This window comes from Hemiscyllium ocellatum, chromosome 15 (genome assembly GCF_020745735.1).
Source record: "Hemiscyllium ocellatum isolate sHemOce1 chromosome 15, sHemOce1.pat.X.cur, whole genome shotgun sequence".
NCBI lineage: Eukaryota > Metazoa > Chordata > Chondrichthyes > Orectolobiformes > Hemiscylliidae > Hemiscyllium > Hemiscyllium ocellatum.
Genome location: NC_083415.1, coordinates 51,498,095 through 51,521,917, shown reverse-complemented (window position 1 = coordinate 51,521,917; position 23,823 = coordinate 51,498,095). Strand labels below are relative to the sequence as shown.

The following is a 23,823-nucleotide window of genomic DNA, read 5'->3' as shown; positions in this document are numbered from 1 at the left end:
TTTAATCTAAAATGTGTAATTTGTTTTGTTCATGTGAAGGGCTTCATGGAGAGAGGAGAGCCATTATTTTACTTGGAATTCTTTAGGTTTATGCTGTAATCTTTGATTCAGTGGAAACTGGATTTAGAATTCCCCATGCAGTTCACTTGGAAACCATGCAACTGTCAGTAAATCATTTATCTTTTTGTGTTAGTTTGGAACCCAGTTTTCAGAGAGAAGTCTCATTATGCTAAGTTACTGGACTTGCTGTGTGACAGACTCCAGGATGTATAAAGACACAAAAGGAGGTCACTTATTCCCTTGTGTGCTTGCTTAGTGTGTTTTACAGTAGTTCTAGATTCCTTCTGTTTTCCTGAAGCCCTGAATGTTGATCTCTCTCTCTCTCTCTCTCTCTCTCACTCTCTCTCTCTCTCACTCTCTCTCTCACTCTCTCTGTAGTACCCATCCAGGTTTGTTTTGAAATCAGTCATTGTCTATGCACCCATCACAATGCGTTCTGAGTCAATCCCACTCAGTGAACAAAAGAAAAATTCTTCTACCTATTCCTTTGCATTTCTTGTCTACAACCTTCATACTGTGTCTACTGATCTTTATATTGTCAACGCAAGGATACAGATTTTCTTTGACTAACTTATCTAAATCTGACATAATTTTGCACATCTCAATCAAACTTCCCCTCAATCTCTTTGACTCTAACTATCATTTCATAAGTGCGAACAGACGGCCCAAATAAACTCAGCTCTTTTCTGTAATTCAGTCCTGTATATATTATTATACCTTTTGTTTCCTCCATTTCAGTTATTTTCTCTATCATGTGACTTCCCCTTAAACTCTTGTGTTGCTCACAAACTTAAATTGACCTTGCATCTCCAAGCTCTGACTGTGTGGTTTGCGATATCCAAGCAAAAGACTGCTTACTTTTATTTGCTGAGCTGGAGTTTAGGCTTCTCTATTCCATGAATTACTTTCGCATTGTTCAACGATTCTGAGGACTCTTTTGTTTGCATTCGAAGACTGGAGTAGAACTTACTCTGTATGAATTTTATGTTTCAACTTTGTACCAAGATTTGATTAGATCTCCACAAACACAATAGAACTTGCTCAAAAGGAGAACTTTTGACCTTTCTTTTTGATACTGCTTCTCTGTATTAACAATGCATCTCACTAATTTTGGCTCAGATGTCTTGGCCTAGTCAATGAAGTTTTCTTGGTTTGTAATAATGTTTCAGATACTGGTTCTGCAGAACGTGCAGGACTGAAAAGAAAACAACTTAGCCCTCAGCCATCTTCAAATGGACATTCACCCCAAGATGAATCATTGAGTCCCATTAAAAAGAAAAAGAAACCTGGCATGGCTAATTCGAGTAAAGAGCAGGTATAGTAAGAACGGAGTATGTCCAATTCCTGTTTTGATACTTGGCAATTGTTCTTTTTATCAAGCTGCATTATCCCACAATTATTCAATAATGAATGTTTTAAAATTAAACATAAATTTGAATATGTACACAAAGAAGCATGAGAAAAGACCACCTGTCAATCAACCATAAGGTGAAATCCAGTGTAACCTTTAATCAGTCCCCAAATGTTACACTAGGTTTCACCTTATGGTAGTCCAAGAAGAGTCTGAATCAAAACGAAATTCCTAAAGTGATCAAGCTTAAAAAGTTCTACTCGGTCACAGTAACCAATAACTTCTCGACCACAGTTAACTAATGTTTGCTCACTAAAACTAAATATTTGACTTTGCTCATAGACTGGGCAGTTTTCTCTTTTCCAAGTACTCGGTAGGAGTTTTAGTCAGTGCGTGTTTTCAGTGTTTCTTCCCCACAACTAATTAAATGGTTAAATCAGAAATATAATGCATTAATTTGGATGATCTAGCTATATGTTTGGGTTTGTTAGCTCCTTGTCTTGTCATTTAATTACCTTTCTTTTTTAAAATAAATTCTGGTGAGGATTTCTGCAGCTACTATTCCACTTTGACGAATATGTTAGTTGTAAAATGGGGACATGAAATCGGGTACTTGCAAATACATTTAAGGACAAAAGGGCAACTAGGGAGAAAAAAGGGCCGCCTATGCGTGGAACTGCAGGAAATGGGGAGATACTAATCAGGTATTTTGCATCAGTGTTTACTGTGGAGAAAGACATGGAAGATAGAGAGAATGTGGGGAACTAAATAGTGAAATCTTGAAAAATGTCCATGTTACAGAAGAGGAGATGCTGGATGTCTTTAAAATGCATAAAGGTGGATACATCCCTGTGACCTGATCAGCTGTACCCTAGAACTCTGTGGGAAAAGAGAGAGAAAATTGCTAGGCCCCTTGCTGAGATGTTTGTACCAGGATAGCTACAGCTGAGGCGCTGGAAGATGGGAGGTTGGCTAGTGTGGTGGCATTATTTAAGGAAGCCGGTAAGGAAAAGCCAGGGAGTTATAGACCGGTGATCCTGACGTCGGCGGTGGGCAGGTTGTTGGAGGTAATCCTGAGGGACCGGATTTACATATTTTTGGAAAGGCAGAGACTGATTCGAGATAGAAAACATGGCTTTGTGCACAGGATATCACATCTCACTATCTTGATTTTAGATTTTTTTTGAAGTAGTAATGAAGAGGATTGATTAGGGCAGAGCGTTGGATGTGATCGATATGGACTTTAGTAAGTTGTTCGACAAGGCTCCTCACAATAGACTGGCTATCAAGGTTAGATCACATGGAATATAGACAGAATGAGCTATTTGGATACAGGATTTGTTAAAGGTGGAAGACCGAGGATGGTGGTGGAGAGTTACTTTTCAAATTGGAGGCCTGTGACCAGCAGTGTACTACAAAGACCAATAATGGGTCCACGACTTTTTGTAATTTTTATATAAATGATTTGTATGTATATAGAGGAGGTATGGTTGTAAGTTTACAAATTACTCCAAAATTGGAGGTGTAGTAACTAGCAAAGATGGTTACTTCAGTGTACAATGGGATTTGATCAAATGGGCCAATGGCCCAAGCAGTGGAAGATAGAGTTTAATTTTAGATAAATGTGATGTGCTATGTTTTTGAAAAGGCAAATCAAAGTAGGACATTAAGGTTAAGGGAAAAGCTATAAAAGGGACTTGAGGGGCGACCTTTTCATGCAGAGGGTGGTGCGTGAATGAAATGAGCTGCCAGAAGAAGTGATGGAGGCTGGTACAATTCCAACATTTAAGAGGCATCTGGACATATATATGTATAGGTAAGGTTTAGAGGGGTTGGGCCAAATCCTAGCAAATGGGTCTTGAGGAACATAACCCTTTCAGCAGAATAGGAAGATAATCAAAGATCATGGAAAATTACAGCACTGTGCATTGGCTTTCATAGTCTAAACCTTTTTTTTTCTTTCTTTTTTCTCCATTTCCCCCCTACCTTCCCTAATTAACTGTAAAGTGTTTTGCAGACATTTCCTCCATTTTGCACTCGATTAATGCATTGACTCCTGTGCTCAGTATTAAGGTTGATGTTTTATCGTCAATCTTTCAGTGCAGTATTGAACTTAATACTCAATAATACTTTATCCATTGTTAGTTTATAATTATATAATTGAATTATCCTGGCCAATGATCATTATGTGACAATATTGAAGGCAATATTAAATTGAATGCTCCTAGATTATGTACTTTAAGTTATAGCACTGTAAAATACAAACTATTATCCCATGCCCATTATTTCAGATTTATGCTATAGCTACTACATTAAAATTTAAACTTTTCAAACTTTGTTCCATTGTTAATCTCCCAAAATTTAGTGAAGCAGTAGCCACTCTTTTTTTTTGAAGTTTGTTACTAACAATAGATGGTTCATGGATTTAGCTGAAAATATTCCAGCTTTTTTGGAATGGCATTTAATTAATGAAAGTGACATTCATTGGCTTGTCTCACTTTGTCAAATGGAGGTTTAATCTCATTGCAACCATGAGTCACTTAGAATCATCTTTCAAACTTATCATTAAGATAAACTTCCAGTTAACTTGCTTCACCATTTTGTCTCCAAAGTGACTAAATCAAGTTTTGCAGTATTTCAACAACCGATGAGATCAATCAAAATATATTAGTATCAAAATGCTTCTTTTTCAGTCCGGAATACTATTTATTCATTTTCTGGACAAAGGCAAGCTTTCAGGAATAAACCAAGAAAACAAATTTAACTAATACCTTGCACAATGGTGAATATCAATATTCACCATTGAATGACTCACAAGCAGCTTCCAAAATATTAAGGCATTTGGGTAGTGCTTTTGTTAATTGGCTTCCAAATCTTAATCTAATCTACTTTCTTTGTTGTACTTCTGATTAATGGTAAAGTTTGCAGTTTTTAATTTTTAAAAAGATGGTGTAATGCAGCTTTAAATTGGTAAGTTTTGCATCTTGTTTCTTCCACTACTTGTGTCATGAAAAGTCAGAGTGGCATGTTTACCAGAACTTGTAATTATCTTAGCTATTGATTCTGAAATTAATAATCTTGCTGCGTGTAAAGATTCTAGGTAGCTTTCTCAGTATTTCTTAAACTGTACCTGTTTATCATACCCGTTTGTGTTCTTTAGACACAACACTATGCATGTGACATGTTGGAAAGTGGTCCATTAATGAATTTAATTTAATTTTAAATTATGACGGAGATTCCACTGATTATACACACATACAACTATAGCAGTAACACCCAGTCTGGGTGTGCAGTGTTCAGTTTCAGTAATGTCATGAAGCACACTTGCAGTCAGACTTTTGAATTGGCAGCAGCCCTGTAAAAAGTTGCATATTTCAAGTTTTCAGTTGGTTCATTTGGATGGTATTTTGGAGTCTTAACACATTTTTGTGGAGATGTCCCTTATTTATGAGATGATAAATAATCCTGCTTGTGCTTTTGTAACCAAATAATAGCTGAAGAACAGGGTATTCTGTATATAACTAAACATTCCTGCACAAGGTTTCTTTGTGGTGGATCACCTGAGGTCTGGATGGACCATTTGCTGCAGTCCACTATCTGTTCATCATTTAGCAGATGTTTTTCAGAAACTTGAAATGATTATAGCTCAAATATTTATCCACCCCTCTAATGACTAATAAAAGGGATCATATCCAGTATAAATATCTTATGAAATCATAAGAGTTTGATACTGTAAGACTAAATGTGATTTTAGTTGTTACAAATGCATTGCTTGTCACTTTTAAAACAAAATCACTGAAGTATCATGCAACAGTTAATTTATACAGCCAGTGTAAATAATCAGTGTAGTTTAATCAATTTGATCCAGAAATAATGCCATATTCATAAAAATTTATGTTCCTGCAAATGTTGAATCTAAATCCTATCTGTAATAACTTTTTTAAATGTGCAATTTTGCATTCTGTGAACAACAGTGAAAATGTCTGGTTATTTGAGGTACATTTTTATTTTAGGATGCTGAAATCTTGATACATTACTGAAACCTCCGTATCATGCTTGCTTGTCAAAGAGTTCAGTATCCTTTTTGAAACTTTTGAGAAGTCCAATTCTGCTATTGTACTGCTATGCATTTTCTTAAAAAAATTTCTTGATTTGAGAATTAATTTCTCAAGGAGCACTAACTATTCATTCTGGACATGCTTTCATTTTTAATTAAAAGTTTAATACCATTTTTATATAAATTTCTTAACTTTTTGCTTCCATTGGGATTTATGTCAGTGATGTTTGTGAACATTAAATGCCCTGTAATTATATACAAATTTTCTGCTATCCAAAATTCTTAACCACCTGGTAACTCAGTGAAATACCCATTCTTCGAGTGTAGAGTAAGAGAATGGTTTAGAGGTTGAGACATTATCTCAGCTGTCCATGTATGATCACTTTACTTACGAAGGATGGAGTGTCGGTGGACTTTGATTTTTTGTTTCTCCCCCTTTAGTTCAAAGCAGCTGAAATATGTCAAAAGCAAGGAAGTTTAATTTGTATAAAACCAAAGAACTTGACTTTTAGGCATATTTGAAACATAGCTATACTTGTAATGGAGGAAAAGGTGTGACTGCAGTAAGTTCCTACAAACAGCAGTTGAAGTAAATGACTTTTTTAACCAAAGTTAGTTAAAGAATAATTACTAGCTAAGACAGTTGAAGCATATGGGCATGTCTAGTACAGCTCTTTTGAGAAGTGACATGGAATTCTTCTAACTGAACAGAAAGGCAGAGATTCCAATTGGCATCATTTCTGAAAGACAACACCACTGACAAAGCAGAACTCACTCGTTATTGCTCTCTTCCTAGAATGTGCCTCCAATCTTCTGACTCTGGGGAGAGTGCCACAGTAGAGTAGAGTCTGATAGATAGCATATATACTCGAGTAAAAGTCAACCCCCTATTTTGGCCAAATAATCTTGAATTTTCCAGATACCACATGTAAAAGTCAACCCTGGTTCTTCACAGATAATAGTTCAACATTTATGAATCAGTGTGCTGGCTGTCACGTCCCACTCCCAGTTTTCCAATTTGCTGGTTATTCCACTCTGTTCCTGGTCTTCCTGTCGTGTGTTCTGTGCTGTGTTTTTTGCAGAATTACCATAATTTGTTGTTTTTGTTTCTTTATTCATTTAGAGATAGATTAGATTGCTTACAGTGTGGAAACAGACCCTTCGGCCTAACAAGTCCACATCAACCCTCTGAAGAGCAACCCACCTAGACCCATTCCCCTACACTTAGCCCTTCACCTAACACTACGGGCAATTTAGTCTGGCCAATTCACCTAACCTGCACATTTTTGGACTGTGGGAGGAAACCCACGCAGACACAGGGATAATGTGCAAACTCACACAGACAGTTGCCCGAGGCAGGAACTGAACCCGGGTCTCTGGTGCTGTGAGGCAGCAGAGCTAACCACTGTGCCCTAGATCAACTAGGCTTCTGCGATTGATAACGGGATGAATTTCAGCCCCCTAAAAATTGTATTCATGTAATAGTCGACCCCATAAATGTAACTTTAAAAAGTAGTCAAAGAAATTCGACTATTACTCGAGGATATATGATAAATTGCTGCTGTGGCGGAGGTCAAACATAAACACAAACACAAGTCCCTCCATTTGGATTTACCATTTAAATGTGGAACCTTGGTCACTATTTTTAAATGTCTACTGAAGTATCTGATGATGCTAAGTTTGTTAAATTTTAACCAAATTTTCCAAGTTTAAAAAATATTATTGAAATGTGTTGAGCCCTCCTACACAACAGGGCATTGGTTAGGCTACTTTTTGAATATTGTGTGCAGTTCTGGTCTCCTTCCTAACGGAAAGATGTTGTGAAACTTGAAAGGGTTCAGAAAAGATTGCCAGGATTGGAGGATTTGAGCTATAGGGAGAGGCTGAATAGGCTGGGGCTGTTTTCCCTGGAACATTGGAGGCTGAGGGATGACAGTATAGAGATTTATAAAACATGAGGGACATAGATAGAATCAATCGTCCAAGTCTTTTTTCCCTGGATTTGGATGAGTCCAGAACCAGAGGGTGAGAGGGGAAAGATTATAAAAGAGACATAAGGGGCAACATTTTCACACAGGGTGGTGCATGTACTGAATGAATTGCCAGAGGAAATGGTGGAGTCTGGTACAGTTACAGCATTTAAGAGGCATCTGAATGGGTATATGAATAGGAAGGGTTTAGATGGATATGGGCCATGTGCTTGCAAATGGGACTAGATTTATTTAGGATATCTGGTCGGCATGGATGAATTGGATGAAAGGGCCAATTTCTGTGCTGAACATGTGCCTCTATGACTCTATATTTTAAAAGCACAATTTCATCCCAAATTTTATAGAGGTATTCGTTCATTTAATGAATATGACTAAGCTTTCCGGTTTAACAAGAAAACAGCAAAGTAACATTTTTCCTCTTGAAAATACTATATCTGTTCCTGTGGTAATTATTTGGGCAAATGTTTTGTATTTTATTTGGTGGTTCATTCAAATTCATAAATTCCTGGGCTTACAAATATTTAACATTTCTGAAATGGAATTAGCTGATTTTAACAGATTGTTTAAAAAAATGGAAACATGAGTGGAATTTCGAGTTTCTTCTGTCATTCAATAAGTTCATACCTAATTGGATCCTGGCCTTAGCTTTTCATTCCTGTCTGCCTGCATAACCCTTAGCTCCATTGGAGAGTAAAAAATCTGACTAACTCAGCCTTAAATATATTCAATGATCTAGCATCCATTGTTCTTTAGGATACAAACGTACCTTGTATCTAAGATGGTAGTAGAAGCATAGCAGCGTTCATGCCCAGGTCTTCAGCCTGGAGCTTGTTTATTTCTGTCCGAATTTCTTCTTTCACTCTTCACATTTGCCATTTTTAATTTTGTTTTTCATTTTTTCTTTTTGTTTTCCTTTTCTTGGCGGCCTCACAGTCCCTTTCCTGGAGTATAGACAGTGGTAGGAGTGGTTCTTTCCTGGGGAATTGGTGTGGTGGGCCCAGCATCGAGTTTGAGCCCAGTGTGCTACCCAGCAATGATGTCAGTGGAAGCAAGATGCCAAAGAATGGTGACATGGTTCCAGTGATGGTGGCATAGCTTCAGGACATGGCTGGGCCTGGGTACCTGATGGGGGAGGTGGTGGTGTGTGGGCCCTCTGGGTGCCTGATTGCTGGCATACTGAGGGATGGATTTTGTGGCTTTGTTTTTCTAACAGTAAAGATTCATGGCGGAGGCGTAGTATCATTAGGGCCTCTCCTGTTCTCTTTGTTTCTTTTCTTTTTTTCATTTATGATTTAAATTCTGTTTTTCATATACTAAATTGGTGCCAGAGAATGGTGACTTTGCACACTTTTCACTGTACTCCTGTATTCCTGTACTCAAGTATACCTGATAAAATCTATATGGTGGACCGTCATTGAGCAGTCATCAGCTGAATTATTCACCAGAATTCCTGGCCCCTGATCTGTTCCAATAGCAGGAGTATTTATATAACTGGTTCAGTTCAGTTCAGTTCAGTTCCAGATCAATGGTAACCCTAAGAATATTGATAGTGGGTGGTTCAATAATGACAATACTATTCATTGTTAATGGACAATAGTTATTTTCTCTTAATGGAAGATAATTATTGCCTGACACTTGTGTGGTATGTGTGCTACTTCCCGCTTAACATGCCAAGCCTGCATGTTGGCTGTTCTTGCTGCATGTGTCAATGGTTGCTTCAGTTGCATAAAATCCCTACAGTTTGGAAACAGGCCATTTGGCCAACAAGTCCACACTAACTCTTTTTTGAAAAGTAACTTACCCAGACCCATTCCCCTACCCTATTACTCTATATTTGCCCTGACTCATGCACCTACCTACACATCCCTGAACACTGGGCAATTCAGCATTGCCAATTCACCTGACCTGCCCATCTTTGTACTGTGGTAGAAAACCTGATGACCCGGAGGAAACCCACGCAGGCACGGGAAGACTATGTAAACTCCATGCAAAACGGTCACCCAAGGCTGGAATTGAACTCGTGTCCCTGGCACTGAGAAGCAGCAATGCTAACTACTGAGCCACCATGATGCCATATATGAGAAGTTTTAAATGGAGCTGAACATTATGCTCTCAACCATTTCCATTTCTGACCCAATGGAGGAAAAAAAATCATTGAAGCAACTGAAGATGCTTGTCCCGAGGACATGACTGTGAGGAACTCCTGCAGTCATGTCCTGTGTCTGTCTTGTAACAATCATTGTTGTCTTTGTGTTGGATATGACTGACTAGTGGTGAGTTCTTGTCTCCCCCACCAATTTCCATTGACTCCAGTTTACTAGTGTTTCTGAATGTCTTATTTTGTCAAATATTGCCTTGATTATGGTGTTTGGTGATGAGAAACTGTTAAGAAGGTGCTCATTGTTGCCTAGACTTTCTAGGAGCAATGTGGAATAGTGAGCATTTTACTTTCCATTTGAGTCTTGCTTGAAATCAGAATCTTGTTCTTGAATAAACTGATGCAATAACCAATCAAACTTGTCATCTCTTGTCACCTACACCAGAACCAAGAGACACAATATCGTTTTATAATTTGAGGTTTGTGTAAAGATTCTTAGTTCGGGTGCCGGTTGTCATAGTTGTGGGTATATTCGCTGAGCTAGGAAGTTGACTTGCGAATGTTTCATCCTCTGTCTAGATGACCTCTTCAGTGCTTTCGAGCCTCCTGTGAAGTGCTGCTGTACTGTGTCTTTGGGAATTTATTTGGTTTTGTTCCTTTGCTGGTTCCAGTTGTTCATTATATTGGCTCTAGGTCTTTGTGCTTGTTGATGGAGTCCGTGGATGAGTGCTATGCCTCAAGAAATTCTCTGGCTATCCTCTGTTTAGTGTGTCCTATGATCGTTATTTTGTCCCAGTTGAATTTGTAGCAGACAACTAGCAATACGCATCCACGGACACCAACTAGCCACTAAACACCACGGCCAGCTGTCTCTAGTGGCCACACACAGATGACAAGGACCATCAATAGTCTTTTCCCATAGTTATTCTCCCTTTTTGAGTATTTATTGAATTCCTTATTTGAATATCAATATTGAATGCATTTCCTTCTTAAGCACTGTGTGTTTGAAATTACCATGTTGTTGCCTTTGTTCTTTTCACAATCACCTTTTTGTTTGTTTGTTTGTGTAATCTTTTAAAAAGAATGGTTATTGGATTGTGGGTGATACTGACAAGTGAATGTTTTGTTACCAGGAATTAGCCATGTCATAAGACTGAGATTTTTGTACTTGTGATAGCTGTCCAATTCACTTTCCTGAAGGATATTAGTGAGCCTTTCACTCAACATCTCCATGGCTGGTTTTCTGGTGCAGACACATGTATGCTGGACAATGACCAGTTTAGTGAATTCTCAGCCTCACTGCTTGCTTCTGGGTTGTTAGCTCACCACGCTCTTGAACTCTTGGTGCCGTGGCTTTAGATTGATATAATAATTGGTATTGAAAGATTGCTGCATTGTTGTTAATGTAATATTTTTGCATGAAAGGATGAACTAAGAATTTGTTTGTAGCTCTTGTTTTGGACTGGTATGAGAAGGTCCCAGTGGACTACTTCAGTTAGAACATGGAGTTCTTGGTGCCATGTCTGACATTTCTACCTCACAGAATACTTTTTAAAAAAAAGACACATTAGTCATCAATCTCATGATTATGGTGTGTTAGTTCAATTTTACATTTGAAATAGATGTCTCTGTTTTGTTCTCTGCATAGAAGGAAGTGGTTTGGACTTTGTACAAAGTATTGGAGTAGAAATCCATTAAGTAATGCACCAATTTGCATTGATTTCCCAGACAAGGCCACAAGTTGTGTGGCTCACACGGAGTCAAATTATGATGTGAATGGAGAATGCCATGCAAGCAGCATGGATACCCTGTCACTGATGTATTGATCAATGTTTTAATTGTGATACTCTGAAGCAACTTCACCCTTTATCTCCAGACTGACAACGCTACCTGTTGTGTCGTGGATTCTCCACCTGGAGGTAGGTCAGACCCGCAGCATGGTTGTGATAAAATAAAGAACCAGGTGCTAAATCCACCCCAGTCGGAATGTGAATCCAAACCCTTGCAGTTGACATCACTCTGATCCACTCAAGTTATTTACCAATGGCGCAAGTGGCTGTGAGGCATTACCTGGATGATTAAATTGGATTGGTTAACAACATAAGAAATCTGAGCAGGATATGCCATTTTGTCACTTGCACCTGCCATTGAATAAGATTATGGTTGATCTGCCCCAGGCTTCAACTCCTCTTTCTTGCCAACTCCCCAGAGTCTAGGCTCCACAATATGATCAAAATCTATCTTCCTCTTCTTTAATACTTTAACTGAGCTAGCCTTCACAAATCTCTGGGGGTAGAAAATGTCGAGAGAAGAAATTCCAGCACAGCTATTTTAATTAAGTGTTAATTTATTCTGTAACTCTTGTCCCCTCATTGTTCTGGTTCTAATTTCTCCTGCTTATATTTCTGCCTATTTCTGATAGTGATTATTGTTTGGTTCTTCACCTTTGTTCTGTTGTTTTAATTTTGATTTTTGTCATGTGTTACTAAGAGAGTACACCAAAATTCAAACCCCATTATTCAAAAACAGTAGTAATCTTTCAGCAGTCCTTAGTTATGAAAACATTCTTTTCCCATTTTAGTCGACAATTAAAAACATAGAAAAATAAAAATGTGACAATTTTATCTCTTGCTGTCTCCCTCCCTCTTGTTTCACTTGTATTGTTGGTACATGTATGGACTATGAAAGCCTGCAAGATATGTCCTGTACCTTTGGCACCAGGCAGACAGCATGTCTTTGGGACTTCACCTTTTTCACTCCTAGAACTGTATCAGTTCTGCCACATTTTTATCCACTAGTATAACTACATTTCCCTTTTCTCTGCCATTTGAATGGCAACGACATTTCTGTTGTTGTTAATGTGAATCTCACTACCTAAAGTCAGAGCAAAGCATGAAATTCAGAATGAAGCAATGTGTACTGCAACTGGAAATGAGAAAACAATCTGATAAAATGATGCCAGAAAGACCTGGAGAACAGAGGGACAGGGTGCTGTTTTGTTTATTTTGGTGTTTTCTAAAAATCCCAGCTGATGGTATTTGCTAGACAAGTCTGATTCCAGATTGAAACTTGGCATAATGGACCATAAGTTTTTTTTTTAACCATTTAAGGACAGTCACTGAAAATATTTTGTCAATTTTCTTCAAATGAAAAAATGTAAAACTTTAAAAGCTACCTTACACTATATTAAGAACTACTGGAACAATTTCATTCTAAATGTCATAGAGTGTATAAAGGTATACAGGTACACAAAGGTATACAGGAAAGCCACACACACAGACCAAGTCCTGAACTATGAAAGCAAACACCCCAACACACACACAAAAGAAGTTGCAGGTATACAGTGAATGCACATACATTTGCTAGAAGAAACAGGCAGTGCCTTGCCAGCTGAGCAAGAACCTTTAGCATGGCAACGCTGTGACTTTTAACTGGAGATTTGAGTGTCTGTGTGGAGTATTACTGGAATAAACAGGATGAAGAGGAAGAAAAGGACAACCAATGCCCATTCCTAGACGTGATGGTACAGAGAACACCGAACGGAGAATTCACCACAAAGGTATACAGGAAAGCCACACACACAGACCAAGTCCTGAACTACGAAAGCAACCACCCCAACACACACAAAAGAAGTTGCATCAAGACACTGTTCAATAGGGCCACAACACTCTGCAGTACACCAGAACTGCAAAAAGAGAAAGAAGAACACCTCTACAATGTATTCGCCAAAAACGGATACCCCCACAATTTCATCAACAGATACCTAAGGGAAAGACAACGGAATGAGGACATGCCACAACCCAAAGGACGAGCCACATGACCATACATCAAGAGCATTTATGAACTGACAGCCAGACTACTACAACCACTCGGGCTTATAGCAGCACACAAACCAACAGCCACTCGGACAACAACTCGCCAGGACAAAGGACCCAATACCCAGCATGAGCAAAACCAATATAGTGTACAAAATCCCATGCAAGGACTGCACAAAACACTACATAAGACAAACCAGAAGATAGCTAATGATCCATATCCATGAACACCAACTAGCCACGAAACGACACTACCAGCTATCCTTTAGTAGTCACACACGCAGATGACCGGCAACATGAGTTTGACTGGTACAACACTACTATTATAGGACAAGCCAAACAGGACAGCCAGGGAATTCCTGGAGGCATGGCGCTCATCCACAGATTCAATCAATAAGCACATCGACCTGGACCCAATATACCGGCCACTGAAGCGGACAGCTGGAATTGACAAGTGGGAGAGGCAGAGACAAACCACTATAAATGCTGGAAGAAACAACACAGAAGCATTTCACAGGAGGCTCCCAAGCTCTGAGGATGTCACCTGGACAGGGGATGAAACGTTGTCTGCAACACAAATTCCCAGCTCGGCGAACAGAACCACGACAATCAGCTCACTATTATTTAACATGGGTTCCCTAACTCATTTAATCAACGTACTTGTAGTATCTTCCTCTTTTTGATAGCCTCACAGCCTTCTGCTTCTGAGCTTTCTTCTCTCTTGGGACTTCTGCCCTGCCCTAGCTGCTAATCACATTGCATCTTTTGCTGTGGGCCTCTTTTGACACTTGAATTCTCTCTGCTGCACTGGTCTTAAAACACAAGTCAGCAAATATCTTATCTTCCCAGGTGGCTTGCTAATAAGTTAACCAATATCAGTGACTTCTTGTAAATTCTGTATTGAATATAAATCTTAAAACGTAAAGTTGAACATGAAGCAAAGGTCAAATCTTCATAGAACTGAAACATTGAAGCCCATTTTTTTTCCTACTTCACAACCCAAGTTCTCAAAACAATAATAGTATGAACTTTTGCAATAATATGCTAAGGCAATATGTAGTAAGCTTGGGGGACTACTAGAAAGACTAGTAGGCATGGCCAAGCAGCATAGGATTCTGCTGTAACCATTTCTTTCTCAAATAGATACTATGTTTTAGATACTGTTGTGGGGGGTGGGGGGTGGGCGGGCGGAGAATGACCTCTCAGAGGAAAGCATCAGCAGCTAAGTTATGGCACCATAGTTGACCGTGCTGCACAGCAGGGGACAGAAAAGACTGGAAGAACTTTAAATTTTAATTAAACGGGACTTAATTGTAAGAGAACTGACCAGTTGTGTGGCAGTGAACCAGACTCCCTAATGGTATGTTGCTTCTGTGATACCAGGGTTGGGTTTTCTCTGCTGCAGGGCATTCTGATGGGGAGGGTGAACAGCTAGCAATTGTGGTGCATGTTGGTTCCAATAATATGGATTTTTAAAAAAAAAATTAGATCCTACAGCAGGAGTTTAGAGTTTGGTCGTAGATTAAAGAGGAAGACTACTAAGGCTGTAATCTCCAGATTATTTCCAGCACCATGCACTACTCCGTGTGGGTTAGCAGGATGGGTCGGATGAAACAACATTGAGGTATTCCTGGAGAGAGCGCAAGCGAGAGAGAAACAGATATGCTGACCAAGGTACAGAGTGACAGAAGGACATTTGGACTTTCACCAGGCATCGGTCCAACTTGGTTTTCAATTTTTAAAATAGCACTTTTTTTTTCCTGAAAATAGTTTTAGAAGGTAAATCATGAAGACTATGTAAGAGGTATTCAAATTGAGTGATGGTCAGTGGGTAAAATTATTGTCTGATGCAGAATGAAGTGGAGAGTGTGATTGTTTTGTCAGTAGGATTCAATAAAGAGCCTTTAAATGGGGAGATGTTGTAGGGATCTGGGTGTCCTAGGGTGTGAATCACATTGTGTTAGTCTGCAGGGGCAGTAAGTGATGAGGAAGGCAAAGGGATTGTTTGTTTTTCATTTGCTCATGGGATGAGAGCATCAATGGCTGGGCCAGCATTTATCCCCCATTCCTATTAGTCTGTGTGAAGGTGATAGTGAGCTGCCTCATTAAACCACTGCACTTCATAAAACTAACTTATTTAGAAAACCCGAATTATAGCAGAAATTAAACTGCAGTTTTCTCTCTTCCTGTTCCCAGTTTAACATTTAACCATTTAGTTTTTTTACTGAGTTGGAAACTGGAAATCTCATTGATCTCAGAGTTTACACCTTGCATATTACAACAGGGAAGGAGTTACAAACTGGAATAGAGCAGATCAGAGGTTTTATATGGGGCATCACGCATACTGGGGAGTGAATTGTAGTCGGAAATCTAATCAAGGGATTTGGAGTAATTTATAAAACAGATTAATTGGTATCAAGGAGAGTGTTACAGATTGGAATAGATTTCAAATAGTTTGGAATGGTTTATATGCAAAATAACAGATATCCAAGAGTGAGTTACGGACTAGAGTCTAATCGAGAGGTTCGGGGTGGCTTTTAAATAGAATAACAGATATTTCAGAGTGAGTTGGAGACTGGAATCTGAGAGGATCAGGAATGGTTTGTACATGGAATATGAAATAGACAGGAGTGAGTTAAACACTGGAATCTAATTGAAAGTGTTTCAGGATGGTTTTCATACAGAATAACAGATATCCAGGAGTGAGATGCAAATTGGAATTTAATCGAGGGGTTCAGGATGGTTTTATGTACAGTGTCGCAGATACATGGGAGTAAGTACAGATTGGAAACTTAGAGGGCTCAGGATGGCTTATACTTCTAATAACATAGGTGGAACTGAGTTACAGATTGGGATCTAATTGAAATGTTCGAGGTTTATATAATGAATGACTGACTGACAGAATTGCGTGAGTGAGTTACAGACTATAATCTAATCAATTTGGGACAGTTTTTATATAGAAATTTGGGATTTTTTTTAATGTAGAATGACTGATACATGGGGGTGAGTTACAGATTGGAATCTAATTGAGGGATTCTGGGTGGTTTTTAATGTAGAATAACAGATACATTGGAGTGCTTTAGAAACTGAAATCCAATAGAAGAGTTCAGGTTGGTTTAAAAATTGGGGGCAAACTTGAGAGGCATTTGGGGGATACAGTTGGAAGGGGTCAAAAATGGGAGGGTCTGCAATGGAGGAAGGTGCGGCACAAAATGTGGGGGGTGTGTAACTTGGAACAGGCCCAGATATGGGGCAGGGACAATATGTGGGTGAGTTCAAAACATTTGGAAGGGGGTGGTGAGAGAGAGGTCTGGGAGGGTGGGTGCAAAAGTTTGGGGCATGATAAGTGGGATTGTGAGGGTTGCAAATTACTTGGGGGCGGGGGGGGGGCTGCATAATTTGGGCAGGAGAAACATTTTGGGGAAGGCGCATAAGTTGGGTAGGCCTACAAAACCTGAGGGGTACTTTAAACGGGTGGGGTTAGGGAGGCCTGGATAACATGCTGGGCAGGCTGCAAATGGTAAAGTGCAATGTTGTTGGGGTCAGTAATTGGGGTAAAAAATTTGGCAGGGGCACAAAACTTTTAGGGGATAGTGCATAGTTTTTGAGGGGTTTACTTAAATTGTGGGTGTTGTATAGTTGGTGACATGTGAAGACATGCTGGGATGCAAAATTAGTCTGTACATAATTTGGTGGGCTGCAAAATTGTCAGAGTTGCAGGTGGAAATAAATCATGGGCTGTCAAACTGGAGGGGTAGACACCAGATTGGGGTTGCAAAACTGGGAGGTGGGTACACACCTGGTGGTGTGAAAAATCAGGGAGTGGTTGCACCAAGTTCAGGAGTGGGGAGGGTTAAAATGTATGGGGAGTACATTCGGGTTTTGGGAGTGAGGGGTGCCCATAATGGCATGTCCGTTTTGGGAGGGTACAAATTTGAGGCAGTACATCATATTTGGGAGGGCTGCAAATTTGGGAGGGGACACGATATTAAGAGGGAATAATTTGGGAACACAGCAAGATTTGGGGGATTGCAAAATTGGAGGGAGTCACAAGGAGAGAGGGAACATCAATGTTGGAGGTTTGCAAAATTCTGAGGTACAGAATTTGAGATGGTGCAATGTTGGCATCAAAATTTGGTGGGGGCATAACTTTGCAGGAGGACTGAATAATCTTGGAGATGAATAATTTGTGGCAAAACCTGGTGGGGGTTGGGGGGAGATTCGGAGAAACAGGGGAGTATGCAGAGAGACCAGGGTGGAGGGGTAGAAAAAGGAGACCGGGAAAGAGAGAATAAAAAGAGAGAAACAAAGGCATGGGGAAATAACTAAAGTGGGAGAGAATCGAGACAAGGGCAAAAGAGGAGGTTAAAGTCAGAAGTACAAAAGAAAGTGAGAGGAATAAGAGGTAGAGAGAGAGGTAAAGGGAGAGAACGCATGAGAAAACTTGGGGAAAAAAAATTAGAGATAGAAGTTCCGGAAAGACCTGGAGAAACTGTGGAGGGGATACTCTCCATTCTAGTGTGTCCTGGCTCCCTGGATGGTTTCTCACACTCCCTCTCTGCCACGAGGGACAGAACCTGCTCCTGGAGTCTGCTTCAGCCTGACTGGTTCAGGGAAGGGTGCGGGGAGGTTAAAGCACCATAATTGGCATTGAGACTCCATGGTTTATTGGTTAGCACTGTGTGCCAGGGACCCAGATTTGCTTTCTGCCTCTGATGACTGCCTGTATGGAGTTTGCACATTCTCCCCATGTCAGCGTGGGTTTCCACTGGGTGCTCTGGTTTCCTCCCACAGTACAAAGATGTGTGGGTGCAGTGGATTGGCCATGCTAAATTACCCAAAGTGTTCAGGGATGTGTAGGTTATGTGCATTAGACATAGGAATTGCAAGTTTATAGGGATAAGTTAGGGGGCATGGGATGCACTTGGGAGGGTTGGTGTGGACCCATTGGGCTGAATCACCTGTCCCCACACTGTGGGGATTCTATGAATGCATGGCTAAATAGATTGTGTAGGAAGGAGGGCTTCAGATTTTGTCTCATTGGGACAGCTTCTGGGATAGGGGAGACCTGTTCAAGTTGCAACTGAACCAGAATGGATCCAGTATTCTTGCCAGGAGGTTTAATTGTGCTGTTGGGTCAGTCAAATTGACTGGGCAGGGGTTGGGGTGCACAGAGCAGATGTAAAGTTGGGAGCAAAGTCTCATTAGCTATAGAAGGATTGCTAGGACAATTCACTTGGAGAAGACATGAGCAGGATAAAGCACATGGAAGATCTAGAAGGCTGAATTGTACATATTTTAATGCAAAAAGTTTACCTCATAAGGCAAATGAATTCTGACTGATGGTCAGAACTTGGGAATATGATATTGTTGCAATCGCTGAGACATGGTTGAAGGAAGAACAGGACTTAGCATCTCAGTATTCCAGGATACAGAAGTTTCAGGTGTGGTGGTTGGGCGAGGTGGGGGTAGTTGAAGGCATTGCAGTATTGATGAAGGAAACCATCACAGCATTGTTGTGGGAGAATATCTTAGAAGGGTTTTCAAATAAGGCCATCTGGGTAGAGCTCAGGAATAAAACAAAATGAGGTGATTACCTTGCTGGGATTATCCTACAGGTCTCCGAGCAGTCAGAACGAGATCGAGGAGCAGATATGTAGGCAACTCGCAGAATGGTGTGAGAGAAACAGGATGAGAGATGTAGGGGACTTCAACCTAGCTAAAATTAACTAGGATTATTTTAGTGTGAAAGGATTAAGACGGGTTGAAATTTTACAAGTGCATCCAGGAGAGCTTTTTGTTCCAGTATGTGGATAATCTTTCTAGGGATGGGCAGTACTAGACCTTATCCAAGGGGGTGAAAACAGTCAAGTGATTGAAGTTTTAGTGGGTGAGCATCACTGTTTATTACAAGTAAGTAAATTTAGTATAGGTAAAAAGTTAGAAATTATTGGCAAATAATGCTACAAACTAAAACTTTAATTTCCTTTTATAAATGTCCCCTTTATACACAAACAGGTTAAATACTGAACAGAGGGGAATGCCTGGAAATGCTCTTCTTTGGTCTTTGCTCCTTGGTACAGTTGTTGAGATAATTGATTCTTCCGCTGGCTAGCACATTGCTTTGGTCATCTTTCTCTGGGTGTTTCATTGGTTAGTAAGAGATGCAAGGTAGTCGGCTCACTCGTAAAATGTCTCTGATTTATTAGTTAAAAGTTACCAGCTTATGACAATTGTTGCATGCAAGACAAACTGGTTTTCTTCAGGATTACAGTGAATTTTGGCTGCTGATAATAGAGAGATTGCTCCTGAGCTAGGGAAGAACTGACTACTTGTCTCTCCTATAATTTGTTTCCAGTTCTAAGCTATTCAGTTACTAGAACACCAATCTCTCAATTGTTGGCAGACAAAAAGGTCTCTGTCACTGACGGCTGGTCACTCGTCTATAGACCAATCTACTTGTTGCTAACAAAAGCTGCATCTGTACATCTCCTTGGTTACAAATTGTCTGCAACTCACCTTCAGTTACTGCTGGTTCAAACAATTGTTGACACGGTATCTGACTTCGATGTCAAAATACTTGCTTTCAAAACTGCATCCACGCTTTCCAATATTTGCTTTTTTTTTAAAGCAATTCTTTCTCATTTCAATCCACAAAGATGCAAAAATTTAAAAAAAGACATTGTTTTCAGTTGAATATTTATTCCTATCTGTTTAGAGTTGTTGCAGCATAAGCTCATTGTTGATGTGTTCATCTCCTCTAATCACTTCTTGTGACTTTCTTTGCTTGATTCGAAGAGGTAAAGTTGCTTTGATAACTAATGAATAGTCATTTCAGTGATTCTCAACTGTCATTTGGCCACTGCCCCCCTAGGAACTCTTCTCAAGTTCCAGGGCCCCCCTTTCAAATAGGGATGCAACACAAACAGACAGACAGAAAAATCATTTCACAGTTTTCAGTCTGTGGCCTTCTTCAACTGTAACTTGCTTATTGTAGTTGTGGGTGTGTTTGCTGAGATGGGAAGTTGATTTGCTTGAACCTTGAGCTTGCTTATTGTTTAGAGAGGCTACCTTGGGTTGCACTTGCATTTTAGAGGATTTTGTTTTGTCCTCCTTCAGATAATTGTGTCCTGAATATATCCACTCATTGTCTCCATACCATTTTGTTAGCTTTTTGGTGCTATTTTTATTGGGATTATATTCTAGACATTACCCTATGTGTCTGTATTGTAGACTTCATTTCCTTGACAATTTTGTCAATTTCTTTAATGCTCAAGTGTTTAATAAAGTTATCTTTGAAATTTTCCAGGAGATACATGTTACATGGGCTCATGTGTTTCTCAAAATAGAAATGGTCATTTTAGAGTCTACCTTTTTCAAAAATGTACCAATACCCCTTTTTGTTTTTTTGCCAGTCAATAATCATCATTAAGCTATGGCTAGTTCGGGTGGCACATCATTAGTGGTCTAGTGTAAACAACATTGATGTTCAAGGGCTTCTAAATTTTTTGTCCTTCTTCACATCTTGTGAAGAATACTGGCTAGACTTTCATTTATTTCTAACTCTAACTACCCTTAAGAAAGTGGTGTTGAGTTGATTTCTTGAACCGCTGGTGTCCACATGGTGTACGTACATCCAGTTTTGTTAGAGAGGACGTTCCAACAATTTGATGCAGTAACAGTCTCAAGATCAGGATTGTGGCTTTGCAGGGAGATGGTTGGTAGTGTTCCCCCGCATCATCTTCCTTTGTCCCTCCAGGTGGTAGAGGCTTTTGGTTTGGAAGTTGTTGTCAAAGGAGCCTCCAGTGTATTTCTGCCACTCTTTTGGTGGAGTAAGTGAATGCTTCAAGTTGTAGGTGGGATGTTAATCAAGTGGGTTGCTTTGCCCTGGATGGAGTTGAGCTGCTTCAGTATTGGAGGACAATTGTCCAGGCAGGTAGAATATTCCATCATACTTGAGACTTTTGCCATGTAGATTTGAAGAAACTCACTCAGTTGAGACACTATCTTTTCTAACTTAAAACCTAATTGGTAAGTTTATATGACCAGGTCTTTTACAGCTAGAAGTAACTTCCTAGCTGAAAATAGTGTGGGATATGAAGCTGTGAAATTCCTTTTAACTTTGCTAGTGTATCTTATCTTTTGAACCACCTATTTGCATAGGACTTGTGTATCACAGTTAACATTTGATATATTGGATGATTGGAGCTCCCAGCACAGGTCTAAGATGCCCTTGGCACTACTTTGATGCCTACATTAGTCTTTTTCTCTTGTAAATGAATTCGAACTATGGTAACAGGAGAGAATGTGTGTTGATGACACTGAGTTCTTTGTCAGTTAATTTTGAGCATGTGCAGTGGAATGTTCAAGCCTTGAATAATCTTTGATCTTCAATTCCTGAACAATTTTGTCATTTACAATATTCTCAGTTCACCACCATCTTCTCAAGAACAGCACAGGATGAGCAATAAATGCAGCCCAGCTAGTGATGCCCACATCCTAAGAATGAATACATTTTTAAAAATGCAGCGGAAATCTAACTTGATCTTTCACATCCAATAACATTAGGTAGAAAGATGTCTTTATGTGGGTTGCAAATAATGTAGCTTCATCTGTAGTATGTATCTGTTTGCATTTGGTCAACTTCTGAACTTCAATTTGCCTGAGGAATAGCTCAGTTCAGCTCTGTGTAGGACAGATGATGTGACCAAATCATTCATAGTCTATTTCAGATGCCATTGGCTTCATATCTGCATCATTTTCTTCCTTTTCTCTATATATTTTGCCCTAAAGTTAGCTGCTTTCCTTTTTACACTTGCACTTTTATTTTGACAAGTCCCTTCCTACTATCTTTTTGTATATTCAGTGATTTGGCTGTGATTAGTTTTCTTCAGGACATGTGTTTTTCGATAAGGTGTAGAGATTCGATATTTATAGCTATGGCTTCATTAGTACCATGATCCTGAGAACACAAGCATTTTATAGGTTTTATCTGTCACAATTTTGTTCAGATTAGCTCTGGTTATAATAAGTCAGTCTTATCTTTATAGTTCACACGGAAGACCCAAATATTGTACATGCCTCATTGCCAATTCTGTTGTAATCTTGATATAATTAGGCTGGCTAATGGTCTTGGACGGTAATGACAAGCCAGGGAACTATAGGCCAGTGAGCCTGACCTCAGTGGTGGGCAAGTTGTTTGGAGGGAATCCTGAGGGACAGGATGTACATGTATTTGGAAAGGTAGGGACTGATTAGGGATAGTCAACATGGCTTGTGCGTGGGAACTCATGTCTCACAAACTTGATTGAGTTTTTTGAAGAAGTAACAAAGAAGATTGAGGGCAGAGCAGTAGATGTGATCTATATGGACTTCAGTAAGGCGTTCGACAGGGTTCCCCATAAGAGACTGATTAGCAAGGTTAGATCTCTCAGAATACAGAGAGAATGAACCATTTGGATACAAAACTGGCTCCAAGGTAGAAGACAGAGGGTGGTGGTGGAGGGTTATTTTTCAGACTAGAGGCCTGTGACCAGTGGAGTGCCACAAGGATCGGTGCTGGGACCTCTACTTTTTGTCATTTATATAAATGATCTGGATGTGAGCATAAGAGGTACAGTTAGTAAGTTTGCAGATGACACCAAAATTGGAGGTGTAGTGGACAGCGAAGAGGGTTACCTCAGATTACAACAGGATCTGGACTAGATGGGCCAATGGGCTGAGAAGTGGCAGATGGAGTTTAATTCAGATAAATGCGATGTGTTGCATTTTGGGAAAGCAAATCTTAGCAGGACTTATACACTTAATGGTAAGGTCCTAGGGAGTGTTGCTGAACAAAGAGACCTTGCAGTGCAGGTTCATAGCTCCTTGAAAGTGGATTCGCAGGTAGATAGGACAGTGAAGAAGGTGTTTGGTATGCTTTCCTTTATTGGTCAGAGTATTGAGTACAGGAGTTGGGAGGTCATGTTGCGGCTGTACAGGACATTGGTTAGGCTACTGTTGGAATATTGCATGCAATTCTGGTCTCCTTGCTTTTGGAAAGACGTTGTGAAACTTGCAAGAGTTCAGAAAAGATTTACAAGGCTATTGCCAGGATTGGAGGATTTGAGCTACAGGGAGAGGCCGAACAGGCTGGCTGTGTTTTCCCTGGAGCGTTGGAGGCTGAGGGGTGACCTTGTAGAGGTTTACAAAATTATGAGGGGCATGGATAGGATAAATAGCCCAAGTCTTTTCCCTGGGGTGGGGGAGTCCAGAACTAGAGGGCATAGGTTTAGGGTGAGAGGGGAAAGATATAAAAGAGACCTAAGTGGTAACCTTTTCACACAGGGTGGTACGTGTATGGAATGAGCTGCCAGAGGGAGTGGTGGAGACTGGTACAATTGCGACATTTAAGAAGCATTTGGATGGGTATATGAATAGGAAGGGTTTGGAGGGATCTGGGCCAGGTGCTG

At 39.9% G+C, this 23,823-nt stretch overlaps 1 protein-coding gene across 8 annotated transcripts in view; it reads left to right on the top strand.

Moving 5' to 3' along the window:
• Positions 1 to 23,823, top strand: part of zmynd8 (zinc finger, MYND-type containing 8) — a 170,478-nt gene that overhangs the window by 81,054 nt on the left and 65,601 nt on the right. For all 8 annotated transcript variants that reach the window (XM_060836462.1, XM_060836465.1, XM_060836466.1 and 5 more), the window contains exon 3: positions 1,230 to 1,375. In XM_060836462.1, the coding sequence (XP_060692445.1) occupies positions 1,230 to 1,375 (146 nt within the window). The remainder of the gene's footprint in view (positions 1 to 1,229; positions 1,376 to 23,823) is intronic.